At 46.9% G+C, this 17,911-nt stretch overlaps 1 protein-coding gene across 3 annotated transcripts in view; it reads right to left on the reverse strand.

Moving 5' to 3' along the window:
- Positions 1-4,159: 4,159 nt before the first annotated feature.
- Positions 4,160-17,911, reverse strand: part of CCDC18 (coiled-coil domain containing 18) — a 91,072-nt gene continuing 77,320 nt past the window's right edge. For 2 of the 3 annotated variants that reach the window (XM_073571435.1, XM_073571436.1), the window contains exons 25-28: positions 17,564-17,767; positions 9,033-9,149; positions 7,415-7,902; positions 4,160-4,409 (exon numbers count right to left, since the gene is read on the reverse strand). In XM_073571435.1, coding sequence (XP_073427536.1) covers positions 7,453-7,902; positions 9,033-9,149; positions 17,564-17,767 — 771 coding nt within the window. In that variant the 3' untranslated portion in view covers positions 4,160-4,409; positions 7,415-7,452. Of the gene's footprint in view, positions 4,410-7,414; positions 7,903-9,032; positions 9,150-16,639; positions 16,713-17,563; positions 17,768-17,911 lie in introns of those variants that run through there. The other variant, XR_012231425.1, reaches the window with a different exon arrangement.

The following is a 17,911-nucleotide window of genomic DNA, read 5'->3' on the forward strand; positions in this document are numbered from 1 at the left end:
TTTATGGCGAGTACACAAAACTCCCTATTTCTCCTACGCCTCATTGGGGGACACAGACAGTGGGACGTCCTAAAGCAGTCCCTGGGTGGGGAACATATAATTGCCAATACCCCATGTACCACTGACTCAACACTGTGGTACTGCCGATTGCAGGATGCGTCTGCCAACAGCTGCATCCGCAGAGGCCTGAGAATGAAATTAGGCAATGTTTGTAAAGGTATGCAGGCTGGACCAAGTCGCAGCCTTGCGGACAGGCCTGAGAATGAATTTGGTAATGTTTTGTAAAGGTATGTAGGCTGGACTAAGTTGCAGTGTTGAAGACCTGTTCTGCCGACGCCTGGAGCCGAATCGCCCAAGAGGCGGCCACTGAGCGGATAGAATGCGCCTTAATCCTTGCTGGGACAGGTGTGTCCCAGACATGGTAGGATTCCGGGATAGCCAAGCAAATCCACCTGGCTAGCGTGGTTTTTGAAGCGGCTAGCCCTTCCTATGCCCCTCTGGAAGTATGAGCAGGGCATCTGACTTGCGGAAGGGAGCCGTCCGCGAGATGTACCGTCTCAGAGCCCTAACCACATCCAGGGAGTGGAGGGCCCTCTCAATACGATGGACCGGTGCCGGACAAAAGGAGGGCAAAACAATTTCCTCATAGAGATGGAAATAGGATACGACTTTGGGCAGGAAGGAGAACTGCCTTGTGCTGATGAACATTCAGGAACTGATGAGGTCAGGACAGGGCCGCCAATTCCGAAACTCATCTGATTGACGTACTTGCCACTAGAAAGACCACTGAGGTCCAGTATGGACCGCATGTTCCTTCCTTCTTTGGAACCACAAAGAAAGGTTTGAATAAAAACCGCTGAACCATTTTGAATGACAGCAGACGGCCACCTATTTTGCCGGTGTCGGCCGGATACCACAACAAGTCATTGAGTAGAGAATCTATGGGATCTGCTTCCTTAGATCCAGAAGCTGTCGGCCTAGGTTTCCAAGAGCGGTTAAGTCTGTGAGAGACCTGAGAACCTCTGTCTCCACGCGGGGACCGACCTGATCCAGAAGAAAAGGTTGTGGAGGACCAGCTGTAGCTATTGCGAAAAAAGGTCGAAAAACTAGTCGGCTGATTCTGAAAATGGCCGGGCAGCCCCTTGTTGGGGAAGAAACCTACTTTTACCCCCCGGAAGTGTCAGAAATGAGCTGGTCAAGTTTCTTGTCCAAACAGGCGACCAGTTTGATACGGCAGAGAAGTCTTTAATCTCTTGGAGGTGGAATCTGCCCGCCAGTCGCGTAGCCATAGGGCTCTACTGATGGAGACTGCATTAGCGGTTGCCTTAGCAGCGCAATTAGCGGCATCTAAAGAGGCATCTACTGCAAAATCCCCTGCGTGAATTATCTACTTGGAAGGCAGTAATTAAGACTTCTGCCCAAGTGGCCATAGCTTAGCCACTCAAGTCGCCACGAAAGATGGGAAAAATGCCGCTCCTGAAGCTCCAAAAACTGAACTGGTGAGGTAGCCAATTTGACGATCGGAGGGGTTTCTGACTGAAGAGCCCTCAGAAACAGATCGAAACGTTTTAGGTGCAAGGCACAATACAGGAGAATCCACCGAGGGGGACTGTAACCAATTCTTCAGTAGAAATGGAGTAAAGGGGTATTCAGCCTCGATAAGCGGTTCACAGGCCAAAAGCCTATGTGGTTGGTTCCTACGTTTCTATACAATGTCCTTCAACTCCGGATGGCTGGCAAATACCCTGCATTCACGTTTAGTCCTCTTAAAGGAGATAACCTGTTCCGGAGTAGGAATATTCTCCTCGTCCAACGTCAGAAACTTGTTGACTGACTCTGTCAGAGAATCAAGGGATTCATGGACATTTGGGGAATTCTGAGGGACTGACGTGTCAGACTCGAATTCAGAGACATGTTCTCTGCGAACATTAGGAGAGGGAGAGCGAGAGACAAACTCGCGGTAGGCGGGGTGGCGCTATTAAAATTGCGGCCTAGCAGGCCGGAAAGCCGGGGACTAATTTTTTTGGGCTGCCCACGGTAGCGCCGAGGGGGGGGCGATGCACCGCCACTACGTCAGCGCTTCTGCCGGGGGCCAGGACCCGACCCCATACCTCAACTCCAGTGCTCAGCGCTGTCCGGCCATCCATGCAGGCTCTCATCCTCCTGGGCTGATGTAGCAGAGGTGGAGTTCTTAAAGGGGCCATGATCAATCGATCCTCCCTATGATAGGGGGATGGAGAGCTATGGGGCTGATTCAGGGCCTACGTAAGCGCTGTCCAGTCTTCTCCATTGCGCCTGCCCTCATATCCGTAAGCGCTGTCCATGGAATACCGAACTCCGGTCGTAAGGATCATCGCCAAAATTGCTAGAGGAATCAGCCCCAAACGTCGCAGGAAAGTGTACGGGGAGGTATACTCCGCGTGCTTGCCCGTTGTTGGTTCAGGGGAGAGCGGGCCATAGAAAGGAACCGTCGCCCCCTTCACTCCGTTAATTAAAAAATAAAAATTTACAGAAAATTAAAAAATAAAATAAAAACGGTGGGGTCTGAAGCCAGACCCAAGTGCCTCCTACAGACACTAAGCAAGAACTGGGGAATTCCCAGCTAGCGAGAGGGTGTATACTGCAGGGGAGAAGTTAACTTTTTTCTGTGTTTACTTAGTGTCCACCTAGTGGCAAGCAGCATAACACCCACGGTCTCTGTGTCCCCCAATGAGGCGTAGTAGAAAATAAATGTTATAAGTAACTTTTTTTTTAGTAGAGATCTATGAAGACCTTTTTGAGGAATAAGTTGTTTTTATTTGTGCAGTTTGGAGATAAATTTGAATCTTTGATAAATTTTCTTTATTTTTGGGGGGGGAGAGGAGAGTAACAAAAATTCTGAATTTTTTTTTTACACCCCATTATAAATGATGTGTTAATTTTATAGCATGGGATTTTACTGATGTAGTGATAAAAAGTAATAGAATATTTGAACAATTTAGAGGCATAACACAGGACCCCGTGTAAAGTAGCTGATGCCAAGATTGTTATTAAGTTTCTTTATATGGCACCATCGTATACTGAATATTGTCATCACTGTCCCCCATTGGGGCTAACAATCTAAATCAGTATGTCTTTGGAGTGTGGAAGCAAATTGGAGAACCCGGAGTTTTATCTCCAACTAAAAAGATGTAGTCCTTGGTAGGACTCAAACCCAGGACCTAAACGGTGCAAAATAACAGTGCTAACCACTGAGCCACCATACAGTGCTAACCACTGAGCCACCATGCTGTCCGTTATTGTTGAATGTGTAGTTGAAGTTTCAACGGCCTTTATCAGAATTGATCTCTAACCCTGTCAGGTAGCTGTATAATACAGCCAGCACCCATCCTGCAAGTGAAAGGACAGACGCAGCTCCTGCGGCTACAAGATCAGTGCAACTTTTCACTATGCTGGTTCACGCCACATTGTTGCGGAGATGTAATAGCGGGTCACTGGGCAGGACGTGTGTAACTTGGCACTATATTTCCTCCCAAAAGCATTTCCTCTAACAACAACATTCTTAAGGGGGTTTTACACTAAGCGATATCGCTAGCAATATCGCTAAAACGTCACTGGTTTTGTGACATTATAGCGATATTGCTAGCGATATCGCTATGTGTGATACTTACCAGCGACCGGCTCCCCCGCTGCTCATCGCTGATCGCGCGAGAATGTCCGGCTCCATTTCTCGTCGGGCGCTTCCTGCTGAGACTTCCTGCTGTGACGACGAGCGACGCGTGGAGGCGGGCGGGAGGACGCAGGATCGCGGTGTGTGAATGGTAAGTACCGTGCGCTGCGTCGCTGCTGCATCGCTGTGAGATCTTTCTGTATGAAAGCTCACTAGCGATCATTTAGCGATGCACCAGCGATCCTGACCGGGTCGGATCGCTGGTTGGATCGCTGGTGCATCGCTAAATGTAAAAGGGCCTTTATTTCACATTCCCATAGACTTATAACCCGTGACCATAAACCACACTGCTCAGTAGGATGGAATTATGCAAAGAATGGGACTCGGGACTCAATTACTGAGGCTGCATGACGTGCAAGTGGATTAGAAGGAGCTTTTAAGTTTATATAGATTTCCAAGCTACTCCCAAGTGTGAACCCCGAGATAAAAAAAAACCCAAAAACTATGGACAAAAAGACAATGATAATACTTTATTTCATTTGAGAACTTGATTCTTACCAAGAAAATATTTCATCATTTGATACACAAACGGTATAAAAAAAAAAAAAGCAAATACAAAACAAAAATAAAAAAACCATAGAAATATTTATGTGTCTGGAAAACATTGATACAAATAAATATCAGTATGTACAACATATACAAGTATAATAAAAGATAGACATTCCAGCATGGCTCATATTAGTGCAAGCAGCAAGATGTCCTGTGGATGAAAAAAAAAAAAATAGTCAAGGAATTAAAATATGTATATTAATATCTATATTCTTTTATAAAAAAAATAAAAAAAGCAGGCGGCATTCAAAAAATGGGAAACTATCAAAAGTAAAAGTCCAGTGAAGCTTTTAATAAGTCATATGTGTAACAGGCAACATTTCAGCTTCACAGAGCCTCTCTCAAGCTGGAGAAAGGCTCTGTGGAGCTGAAACATTGCCTGTTGCACATATGGCTCATTAAAAGTTTCACTGGACATTTCATAGTTTCCCCATTTTTGAGTGCCACCTGCTTTTTTTTTTCTATATGTATTATCTGGTTTTTGGACTACAACCAGTGGACTGGCACCTATCCTTTATTCTGAAGCTGGTTCTGTGTCAATAAATCAAAACTAAAGATGTCTATAAATTAGGTAATGTGTAATAATGGGTAATGACACAGGGAAAGAGAAGTGAAAAAAACTTGAAGAATCGTGACACCAGCTGAAATCTATCAGTAATTAGAAAGCAATTCTGTCACTTAGTGAAAATTAATAACAGCTGGTTCAATTCATGGCCTCTCTCATTACCAAGATGCCACAAAAAACACATCTTATGCTTCGTAAAACCAGTGAGCTGTCTCAACACCTTTGCAACCTTATTATTGCAAAACATGCTGATGGCATTGGTTACAAAGAATTAGTAAACTAGTGATAGTTCCAGTGAGCATTGTTAGGGCAATAATCCATAAGTGGGAAAAACATCACTTCATTACAAACTGGCCACGACCAGGTGCTTCCCGCAAGATTTCAGACAGAGAAGTAAAAAATTATCTGAAGAGTTGTCTAAGAGCGAAGAGTATTGCACGCAACCTCCATGGCCTATATGCACTCTTACCACGCTAGACTCCATTGCTGAACAAAAAAGCATGTTCAAGGGCGTTTAAAGTTTGCTCAATAACATTTGGACCAGCCTTTGAAATAACGGGAGAATATAGTCTGGCCAGATGAGAGCAAAACTGAACACTTTGGATGCCATAATACACACCATATTTGGGGGCCAAAAGGCACTGCATATCACCCCAAAAGCAGCATAACAGTGAAGTTTGAAAGTGGGAACATCATGGCTGTTTTTCAGCATATGGCACTGGCAAACTTCATGTGATTGAAGGAAGGGTGGACGAATGGAAAAATATATCGAGACATTCTTGAGAAAAATCTGCCATCTACCAGGATGTGGGTGAACATTTCAGCAAGACAATGATCCAAAAAACACAGCTGAGGAAATTCTCAATTGGCTACGTGGTTACGGAGAAAGAAGATAAAGCTGCTAGAATGGCCCAGCCAATCACCAGATCAGAATCCAACAGAAAATTTATGGAAGGAACTAAAGCTCAGAGTTCATAGAAGGAATCGACAGGGCCTTCAGGATTTGAAGAGTGTTTGTGTGGATGAATAGGCCAAAATCACACCAGAGCAATGTCTGTGACTAGTTTCTCCATACAGAAGGTGTCTTGAAGATGTCATCACCAACAAAGGCTTTTGTACAAAGTATTAGTTAAATCTCAGTAAGCGTGTTCAATACTCTTTCCCTGTGTCATTTCTCATAATTACACATAATTTATGGATATCTATAGTTTGATTTCTTTGCATGTGTGGATTGTAATGGCCAAGATCGGAAATAACTCCAATCTCCACTGTTTAACCTTCAATGTCTGCATGACTGAAACCTTCAATGGATGCGGTTGGACCTCGAGAAAATGGCCGCCGGAGGCGGCGCATGAGCAGGTTCAGATCTTGGGAGCCGAGATATCAATCAGAGTATGTGCTGCCTCTGGCGACCATTTTCCCAAAGTCCACTGCAGTGAAAACAATGGGAAGTGCGGGGACTTTGCCAATATTTTGTGAAAGCCCAGGGCCTGCAGCAGCCTCACAACACAAAACGCCCCCTGCTCCTAGCCCAGAGCTGAAGCCAGCTTCCTGTGACCCCCCCACCACTGCTCCCCTGTAATCTCCTGTGACATCCCCCCCAGTAATCTACATTCGAATTAAAAGACGCACACTCATTTTCCTCCCAAATTTGGGGGAGAAAAAGTGGGTCTTATAATCCGTAAAATATGTATATATCTATTTTATTTATATATGAAGACAAGCAAAAGAAGGAACCCATTTTAATACTTAAAATTTGCAAATTTACACTAAAATTAAACTGGTTAAAAAAAACAACCCTGTAAATAAACATATAGCTGTTTGTACACTTTACCACTAATAAAACTAAAGCAAAAAAAAAAAATAAAAAAAAAATAAAAAAAAACACAAAAAAAAAAAACAAAACAAAACAGCGCCCCTTCATTGGTATCACAAAAATAAAAAAAAATACAACCACATTGGTAGCCAACAAATGCTAAAGTTAGGACTCTGTTAAACCATCGGCAAAATGGAAAAAAAAAAAAAAAAGTCTGGTCATTTAGTAGCCAAACACTTCAGTTGTTAAGTGGCTAAATACTCTGAGCCAATAAAACAAGATAAAGATGATTTCAAGCAAAGTGAACTGAGCAATTCCATGCAATTAAAGGGAATCTGTCTGCCAGATTTCACGCCCCCTCACTATATATATGCCCATGGAGCTTTCAGAGAAATACCTTCCCATGTCCATTCTCCGTTAATGAGAAATCAGTTTGGGTGGATATGCAGATTACATTAAAAAACTATTTGTAGATCTAAAGCCTCTGTCACTCCAGCTCTATTCCCCGCCCAGTGCTGCCTCCTCCCAAAGTCACCAGTGTGAATGGAGCATAGATAGCATATGTCACCACTGTTTACTACAGCTTCAATCATACAGGGGACTTTGGGCACCACATTTTTCAGGACCGGTGGTGACCCAGCATCCAATCCCTCAACAATCACTAATCATCTGAGTGAGCTGGGAATATGTGATAAATCCTTGATATGGGACAGCCCCTTTAATACGATTTAAAGGTTTACACTATAACATGGTCAATATTTTTAATAGCACAAACCTGTTTTCCTTTCCACATATTCCTTCACTCAATTTGGGTCACGGGACTGCAGTTAATTTCATCTCTTCTTTAATGTATTTAAGCATACCACTGAGAGTGCCCAAATCTGGAGGGTCGGACGTTGTATCACAGTGATCGGTGGTGTATTCTAAAGGGTTAAATGAGGTTTCACTGAAGTTGCCCGACGGTCCACGTACATCCCTGTCACCGGTAATCCTGGATAGTGGAATATTGGGCAGGATCAAGTTCTTCCCGGCTTCCATCTTATTCTTAATATCTATTGAACTGTCATCTGAAAGGCTGAGATCACTCAGAGAACGATGCAAGTTCCAGTTCAAATCAGAGGATCCTGGAAGATTGCACGATTCCAGTGTCCGGCAGTCACCAAATAGATCAGCAGAAAGAGGGGAAGGGTTTGGCATAAGTTTTAAGGCATGTGATCTTTCATACCCTGAAATACGAGCTTTTAACCTGGTCAACTCAGATTCCTGTAAAAAAAAAAAAAAAAGAAAAATCTTAAAAACTAATAGCAATGCCCTTAAAGTAACCCTGAAAGCTCATCGTCCGGGCAGCTTTATCGTTTCGCCCAGGTATATTTTACTCTGAAGTGATGCAGCGTTTAAAATACAAAACACATTTAAAATCCGTCCTGAGTCTTCTTCCCTGACTGCTCCCTTTGAGTGACAGGTCTCACCTATACACAAACCCCTGTAGTGAAAGACCGGTCATTCAAGGAGAGGAGGCTAGAAAGAAGCTGCTTGGGACAGACTTTTGAACTAGTCACCAAAGTGCCATGGTCCCTGGCTGGCTTTTGAATGCATGTTTTTTTTCTGAAATGCTGCAGCGCTTCAGAGTAAAACATATCTACACAAGAAGATGGAGCTGGAAAGCTATTCATGCTGCCCGTAGTTAGAGCAGCGTAAATCTGATGTTAGGTTCCATCTAAGGAGACCTTACATGGTAAATAGCTGTCAGAGAAATCACCGTTCTACGGACAACCAACTATTACTTCCAATGGCCTTCCACTCTTTCTCTACATACTCTGCATGGCCAAATGCAAATGCCTTTCCAATAGGGAGAGTGGAGTAGGCTGCTGCCAGACATCGCTCTGTGTGAGTGGCTTATCCCTGGTGATGGCAGATGTTGGGGGAGAGTCAGGGGACCCGGATATAGACTAGATGGTTGGTCAGACCTAGTGATGAGTGAGTATACTCATTGCTCGGGTGGTCTCCGAGTATTTTGGCGTGCTCAGATTGTTTTTGTTGTCTCAGCTGCATGATTTGCGACTGCTAGACATCTTGAATACATGTGTGGAATGCCTGTTTGTTAGGGAATTCCCACATGTATTCAGCCTGTCTACAAGTTGCAAGTCGTGCAGCTGAGATGAGGAAAACTAAATCTCCGAGCACGCCAAAATACTCGAAGGACATCCAAGCATGCTCGGGAAAACCTGAGCAACGAGTATACTCGCTCATCACTAGTGAGACCCAATGAAATGGTGGAATAGCTGACATCTACACATACATACATCATGTATCAGAAATACTGCGATTAATGAATATTTGAATTCCACCTGGTGAAAAGAAGACAGAATTGTGTCCCAGTGACTGTAATTCACCTTCAGGATCAACACTTCGTTAGTTGCTTTGATCACTTCATTTCTGGCTTCAAGTTCAGTTTTTAATTGACCGATTGTATGTTGAGCATCATCCAGGTCGTGTTTGCAACACTGCAGCTGGAGGGAAAATAAAATCAGTCGGTATGAAACGTTCTGCACAAGAAAAGAAGCAAATCTCTACAACTATCAGAAAGCCTAGATTAGATAGACGACCATACACATGAAAAAAGGAGATTTTTGTGTACTCACCGTAAAATCTCTTTCTCTTAGCCTTTAATTGGGGGACACAGAACCGTGGGTGTTATGCTGCTGTCCACTAGGAGGCGACACTATGCATAATCTGAAAAAGATTAACTTTGGCTCCTCCTCTGCAGTATACACCCCTGGACGGCGTCAGCCTTCTCCAGTTTTGTACAAAAGCATTAGGAGGAATATACCAGAAACATAACCATGCCTGTAAGAAGGCTACTATAAACGAGCTCAAACAATATGAGAACCCAGCTCAAACAATATGAGAACCCAAACATAACAACGGCCCGCAAGGGCAACAGGGTGGGAGCTGTGTCCCCCAATTAAAGGCTAAGAGAAAGAGATTTTACGGTGAGTACACAAAAATCTCCTTTACTCTGTCGCCTTATTGGGGGACACAGAACCGTGGGACGTCCCAAAGCAGTCCCTGGGTGGGAAGCAGTGGACGAATATTGTACTGACAGTTCCCTAAATTTGGGGTACTGCCGCCTGCAGGACCCATCTACCCAGGCTCGCATACGCTGAGGACTGGGTATGCACTCTGTAGTGTTTTGTAAATGTGTGCAGGCTAGTCCAAGTGGCGGCCTTACACACTTGATGTGCCGAGGCTTGATGCTGAATGGCCCAAGAGGCCCCTACCGCCCGCGTAGAGTGAGCCGTGATACCGGCCGGAAGAGCAGAATTGTTAAGGCGGTAAGCTTCTTGAATGGTGGACTTGATCCACCTAGCAAGGGTGGCGTTGAAAGCCGGTAGGCCCTTGCGAACGCCTTCTGGAAGAAGGAAAAGTGAATTAGACTTCCGGAAGGGAGCAGTCCTAGACACGTAAATACGCAATGCCCTGACAAAGTCTAGCGTACGCAGAGCCTTCTCCACTCTATGAACGGGAACCGGGCAAAGAGATGGTAATGAGATTTTCTCATTGAGGTGGAAGGTGGACACAACCTTCGGAAGGAAGGATGGCACTGTACGGAGAACCACCTTGTCCTCATGAAAAACCAGGAAGGGTTGTCTGCAGGAAAGGGCTGAAAGTTCGGACACCCTGCATAGCGAGGTGATTGCCACCAGGAAAAACCACTTCCTGTGATAGAAAGCGGAGTGAGACCTCCTTTAGGGGTTCAAACGGAGGTGTCTGTAGTGCTGTCAAGACCAGGTTGAGGTCCCACGTCTCCGACGGATGTTTGTGGGGGGGAACCAATCGAGAAACCCCTTGGAGAAAAGTCTTCACTTGCGGCTTGTTAGCAAAATGCCTCTGAAAGAGCACTGAAAGCTCTGACACCTGGCTCTTAAGCGATGGTACGATAGTAAATTTTGGCTGAAGTTGGCTTTCGAGCCCTGATCATGGTTTTAACAACGTCCGATGAAAAACCTGCTTGGGTCAAAAACCAGGTCTCAATGGCCACGCCGTCAGATTGAGAGCCCCTGATTTCTGGTGGAAGAACAGGCCTTGTGACAGAAGTTCGGGACGTGTGGGGAGACGCCTGGGAGCGTCTGCTGTGAGTTGCACTACGTCGGCGTACCATGTACGCCTGGGCCAGTCTGGAGCGAATAGGATGGTGGGGAACACCCTCTTGTTTGATCTTCCTCAGGACTCTGGAAATCAGGGGAAGGGGTGGAAAAATGTACAGAAGCTGGAACTGGGTCCAGTCCTGAACCAGGGCATCTGCTCCGAGCGACTGCGGATCGCGCGTCCTGGCCATGAAATTGGGAGCTTTGGCATTGAGATGGGATGCCATCAGAACCACGTCCGGGGTCCCCCAACGATGGCAGATCTGATGGAAAACTTCGGGATGGAGAGACCACTCCCCCGAGTCCATTCCTTGACGGCTGAGATAGTCAGCTTCCCAGTTGTCCACACCCGGAATGTGGACCGCAGAGAGTACCGACCTCGCATCCTCCGCCCAGTGTAGGATACGTGTTACTTCGGTCATCGCCTGGATGCTGCGGGTGCTGCCTTGATGGTTCACGTATGCCACCGCCGTGGCATTGTCCGACTGCACTCTGATATGAGATTCTGCTAGCAAGTGATGGAAGGCTTTCAATGCCAGGAAGATGGCCCAAATTTCCAGGATGTTGATGGGCATGGTCACTTCCATTGGTGACCACTTGCCTTGCGCTCTGTGATGTAGGTGTACCGCGCTCCAACCCGTAAGGCTTGCGCCGGTGGTCAAAACCTTTCAGTGACCGGAGAGAAAAGGATTTTCCCATTGCAAGCGAGGTTGGCTGGAGCCACCAGTGCAGGGACCTCCTGGTTTTCGCTGATAACCGGAACTCTCTCTTGAGGGAGAACAGATTCCTGTCCCAGGACTTGAGGATGGGGTCTGAGGTGAATCTGGGCAAATGGTACCGCCTCCATTGCCGCTGCCATCCTGCCCAGTCCGCTCATGGCATACCGGAGAAATCGGGGGAAACCGCGGAGGAGAGTGTGAACTCCCAAACGGAGGGCCAGTGCCTTGTCCCTGGGGAGGATCACCAGACCCCTGGAGGTGTCAAATAGCATCCCCAGGAAGGTCAGAGACTGACTTGGGGTAGTCGAGGACTTCTGTAAATTGACTAACCATCCCAGTGTCGATCGTGATTGAGACTTTGACCTCGCAGTCCTTGAAGGTGGGGGCCTTGATGAGGAGGTCGTCCAGGTATGGAACGACTACTATGCCTCTTTAGTGCAGAACGTCCATGGTAGCTGCCATAAAAATATGGGAAGCAAGGTGTGCCACAGTCCACGCTGCTGAGTCCACAAAATCACCAAATGGAAGGAATAAAGAAGTACTTTGTTACAACATCTTGCATCCCAGGTGATTTTGTGGACTCAGCAGCGCGGACTGTGGCACACCTTGCTTCCCATATTTTCTGGCAGTTTTTCCACGTTGGAGTGGTCGGTGGAAGTCCTGCAGCAGCTGATACTGTGTTATGTCTTCAAGCCAGTTGTGGGTCACACAACTGGAATAGGTGAGTGGAACTGCATTACACCACTCACATTGTAGTGTCACTAGTGATAGGGCACTATTGCGCCTCTTCTTCCCCCACCCTTTTTGTATTGATGGTAGCTGCCATGTCCTTTGTAAATGTTCTGGGAGCCGTGGCGAGACCAAACGGGAGGGCCACAAACTGGTAATGGTCTTGGTTGATTGCGAGTTTGAGAAATCTCTGATGGGCGAAGCAATCGGTATATGCAGGTATGCGTCCTGTATGTCTATGGAGGCGAGATATTCTCCTTCCTCCATGGACACAACGATTGACTGGAGGGATTCCATGCGAAGGTGACGAACTCGAACATACTTATTCAGTTGCTTGAGGTCTAGTATGGGTCGGACGCTGCCTCCCTTTTTGGGCACCACAAACAGGTTGGAGTAGAACCCTCGTAAGCGCTCGTCTGCTGGAACCGGTATTATGACTCCTGCTTGCAGGAGGGATGAAACCGCTTGATGGAAGGCTCGAGCTTTGAGTGGAGGTTTTGGAGGGACAGAGAGAAAAAAACCTGTGCGGTGGGCTGGTAGTAAACTCGATTTTGTATCCTGAAGACACTATTTCCTTGACCCACCTGTCTTCTGTAATAGGCAGCCAGACCTGCTGAAAGAGTAGCAGTTGTCCGCCTACAAGTGGGGTGTTTTCCGGAGGGGATGAGTAATGATGAATGAAGAGTCTGAGCTTTCCCTCCCTTGGATTTTGCCTGGCTTTCCTTTGACTGCCAGTTTCTGTCCGGCCTCTGTGCCGCCCGTGTGTTGTCCCTGAGAGGGGAACTGTTATGACTAGCCTGAAGAATTCCGAAAGGATCGGAAACGAGATTGATTACGTCTTTTAAATGTGCGTTTTGGTTTCAGCTGAGGGAGGGAAGTACTTTTACCCCCGGTAGCATTGGATATCATTGTATCCAGCTTTTCACCGAAAGGACGGCCCCTGAAGTACGGGAGATTTGTTAGGGACTTTTTTAAGGCCGCATCCGCCTTCCATTGTCTTAGCCAGAGAATATGCCGGATTGTGATGGCATTTGATGCTATTTCCGCTACCCCTCTTGCAGAATCCAACGCTGCATGGACCATGTAATCTGTCACTACTGCAATTTGCACCGCCTGGTCCGCCAGCTGAGGATTTGAAGCTTGGAGGCCCTGTTGTAATAGATCAGCCCAGGCCATAATGGCCTTGTCTGCCCAAACTGAAGCAAATGCAGGAGCTAAAGAGGCACCTGCCGCCTCGAAGATTGAACGAGCCATGCGTTCTACCTGTCTGTCTGCTGCGTCCTTGAGGGTTGAGCTGTCAGGCAGCGAGAGAAGCGTTTGTGCTGTCAGCCTAGAGACTGGAGGACCCACTTTAGGCGGATCTGTCCAATCCTTAGTGTCCTTCTGTGGGAAGGGGTACTTTGCTTTCAAGTATTTGCGATTGGCTGCGAAAAATGCTTAGAAAGTATTTTTTTTTTTTTTTTTAAATTCCGGGTGATCAAGAAAGACCTCAGATGGTTTCTGAACACTTTCAAAGGAAATCTTGTGTTCTGGTACTTCAGGGGTTGGATCAGAAAAGTCTAGCACCCGAAGGATGGAAGAGATTATATCCTCAACTAGCGCAGCATTGCTAGGGGGACAAGGGAGCAGAGCGTTCCTTGTTTCATTATCTGAGTTGGAGTCACATATGCCCTCTGAGTCTTGTGTGGTCTGGGATCGTTGTGGAGATCCACATTGTCTTTCTCTATCAGGGGACGGTCTCAGTGACCTGTAGCCACTGTCTCTCCCTGGAGGGGGACGACCTAGTGCTATGTGAGGACGCAGATGAACGCGACCTGTGGGTCCGCTTACGTCTCGAAATGTCGTAAGCGGCCTGTTCCTGATACCGGACGTCCCTTTGCTGGGTAACGTTCATAGTCGAGACATGACCCTGCAGAGCCTGCAGTAGTGAGGAGGTCAGGTTATCTATAGACTTTGTTATAGACTGCGACATCTGAGTCGCCCATTCTGGCGCAGTAGCGGCCGCAGAAGCGTTGCTGTTCTTTGGGTACAGTCCCAGCAGTGCGGGTACGTGCTGCCGCTGGGGAGAGTGGCCTTGCAGGCTGTGCCGACTGCGTAAAAGCAGTCTTGCCTGGTCCTTTTTTGAGCCCGACATAGTAACTATTCGCAGAGGCCCTACAGGGGTATCTACGCAGAGGAAAGAAGGAGTAGGGGAGCGTTATAGGTTACAGGAACTCACAGCTGAGTACAAAGAACCCAGCTGTGATCTTACCCCACCGGTGCTCCCCCTAGGTCCAGCGCTGATAAATCCTCTTGTGCCCCCCAGAGACTGCTGTGCTGCCTTCAGTTTCTTCAGGTGCAGCAAGATGGCCACCGGATTCTGAGGTGGAGGGGGAAGGGGGCAGAGAGCTGAAAAGGGCGCGCGGAGCTATGTAAAAGCGTGCCCTTCCTGTCTCGATCCGCCCCTTCTATGACACTGTAGTGTCATTTTTCGTCATCTGGGGGAGGGCCGGGGGCGGGAATAAGGCTAGGCCGAAGCCGCGGCCTAAATTTGATAGCTCATGCCCAGAAGGGCTCCAGGACAGCGCGGTTGTCCGGGGGAAGGTTGGATTCCAACCAGACCCCCCCGGATTGAACGGTAGGCTAGCGGTGGGGACATGAGCGCCACCTGGGCCCTGTGGGGGGTCCCTTTGAGGCGCTATGCAGCTGGTGCTGCCGCAGAGACAGGGGTGCCAGGAACACTGTCTCTGACAAGTGCCATGCCTGCCTGCACCTCCCCCGGTCCAAACAGGAGCCCGCAGCTGGGCTGGGGTCCCTGGACATGTAAGTGGCCGAATGGTGCCTGGTACAGGCCCTACCTGCGGTGTCTCGACCTAATGCCCCCAGAGGGGGATTAGGGAGGGTGCTGCTGTCACCGTCAGGGGGCTTCGTCCTAGCCTCGACCTCAACCCAGAGCCCAAGGAACTGGGGAAGGAGGGGGGAGGGCCTCAACTTCGAACCAGTACCCGAGGGACTGGGGAAGGAGCGACATGGGGAAGAGCCATCTCGACCTCAACCGGGTACCCCTTAACCTGGCTGGTCACTGCTTGCGTTGAGAAACATGTGATGGTGTCTCCGCGGCTTCTGTTTTGCATGTTTTACATATTTCCCATAAGGGATGGGGGCAGTGCTCTAGAATCACTGCGTTGAGAAACACGTGATGGTGTCTCCGCAGTGTCGGATGTTGATCTCCATGAGTTCATTCATCCTCCTTTTCATAGTCTTTTTACTAGGCATTGCTCCTACCAGCCAGTTTCCTACTCCACACTGATGAGGGGCAATACCCCGAAACAGCTGTATGTGGATGGATACCATGTTTTGGCATAGGTGGTTTCCTTCATTGGAGACTGCCCTTCCCGTGGTTGTTCCTTCCCGGGCAAAGACCTGGCTGGTCACTGCTTGCGTTGAGAAACATGTGATGGTGTCTCCGCGGCTTCTGTTTTGCATCGACCTCAACCCAGAGCCCAAGGAACTGGGGAAGGAGGGGGGAGGGCCTCAACTTCGAACCAGTACCCGAGGGACTGGGGAAGGAGCGACATGGGGAAGAGCCATCTCGACCTCAACCGGGTACCCCTTAATAGGGGACTGAGGAGGGAGCCATGCCGGGGGTCTCACTGGAGACCCGCTTTTCTTCATCTGTAATCCGTTGAAAAAAAAAAAAAAAAAGGAAAAAAACGGAAGAGAGAAAAAAATCTTAGGTGTGCCTCCTTGCGACACTAAGCAAAAACTGGAGAAGGCTGACGCCGTCCAGGGGTGTATACTGCAGAGGAGGAGCCAAAGTTAATCTTTTTCAGATTATGCATAGTGTCGCCTCCTAGTGGACAGCAGCATAACACCCACGGTTCTGTGTCCCCCAATAAGGCGACAGAGTAAACAGTAACTTTAGCCAAACCTGACACTTTGGTTGGAGCTAAATGTGTGTGACCTTACTTACCTTACACCCATACAGAGCAGGCGTCAGGGAAATAAAAGGGTCCGATATGCCTAATACTTTGCGCTCAATAAAAGGTGTCTGGTCACAACTTAAGCCCCTCTCCCCAATAAAAACACATGCATGATCAACCAAATGAGGAGTGCATGTATGGAGACTGGTAAGAATAGATGTGGGCTGTGAGCCATTTGAGGTGTATAGACAACTTAAGGCTGAATGAGCAAAGTGTCTGAGACCTCCGTAGGGCATATATGCTCATGAGGCGTCTCCCCCGACAGTGGCCACTTTCTAGATCAGGGGTGTACAGCCTTTTTTTTGGTCTAAGGGCCACATTGTCATACTGAACCAATCCAGTTTCCACACTAAAAATTAAAGGGGTATTATCATCTGTGATATATCAAAAGTATATACCATAAATGTTTGATAGAGACAGATTCTACTTCCAGAACTCTTACCTCCAAAAATCAGCAATCTAATGGTATGTTCACACTGAGCATTTTTAAGAAGATTTAGAAATCGATTCCACCACTAAAATCCACATAAAAAAACAAGTTAAATACTCCAACTTATTTTAATGGGAAGCGCTCCTGTAGTGCACACAGTGCTGTTTTTCACGTTGTTTTAAACATTTTTCAGCAAAACTAATAGGGAGCTTATTCAGAGAGTATGTGAAGCATTTTTGTATGTAGATTTGCAGTAAAATCCTCATAAAACCTGTGTGAATAGGTCCTAAAGAGGAAGACGTCCTGTATACACGTGGCTCTCTACAATAGTACATCGTTTTTTTTTTTTGCTTCCGGCCTAATGTTCCAGAACTTAAAGAAAAATTCGGCACTCAGGGGTTCAACAGCGGAAATATTCCCAGGAGGTGTAGTGCAGTGGAACAGCGACAATAGTCACATGTGCAGTGGATAGCTCCATTTTTGCGATTCCACTGTGCAACACCTACTGGAAATTACCTGTCTATGGCAATCCATTGGTCTCTGAAGGTCTGGAATCAAGGACCAAAACGTCAAATAAATTGTGCAATTGGACAGACTTAATAAAATATTTTCACTGTTTCTACTGCTCAACCCTTGAGTGCAGAGTTTTTCTCTATTTAATTTACGGACTGGATCCCTACTAAGGCACCGCAATTCTCACAAAGTGACGTATAACTATTCAATGTGGAGGAAACCACAGACACGGAAGGCCTACTGTCTAAATAAACATACTACTTTGTGGAGTACCAAATGGATGAAGAGACCCCATTCTTCTGATATAGGAGGGATTCAGAGATGTCCACACAGGGCACCATTAGAACACGCCAGTCTCTGCTCCTGAGCTGCTGCCACTACTCTGCAGTTTAGGAGTTCCCCCTTGCAGGACAGGTCTTTTACCTCTTCTCTGGACCGAAGATCCTTTTCCTCCAGCTTTCGGGTAAGCCTGTCTGATTCTTTCTGAGCTTCAGTCAGCTGCTGTCGGGTTTCTATGAGCTCGGAGTGACTTAATTGCATGCGTTCCTGTGCCAACATCACTTGTTGGCTGATATTTTTGACCTCTTGCTGCTGTTCAGAGATGCATTTCTGCTGTTCCCTCAAGGACTAAAATAGAAAAAAAAATTGTAATCCAATAATAATTAAAAAATAGCAAAATAAAAAAAGTTAAAGGGGGTTAATCAGGACGTTGATGTTAATAACCCATCATTAGAATAGATCACCAATATTAGTTTGGCAGGGGTCTGACAC

Source organism: Dendrobates tinctorius, unplaced genomic scaffold (assembly GCF_039654945.1).
Source record: "Dendrobates tinctorius isolate UK_male_01 unplaced genomic scaffold, ASM3965494v1 ptg000029l, whole genome shotgun sequence".
NCBI classification, from domain to species: Eukaryota; Metazoa; Chordata; class Amphibia; order Anura; family Dendrobatidae; genus Dendrobates; species Dendrobates tinctorius.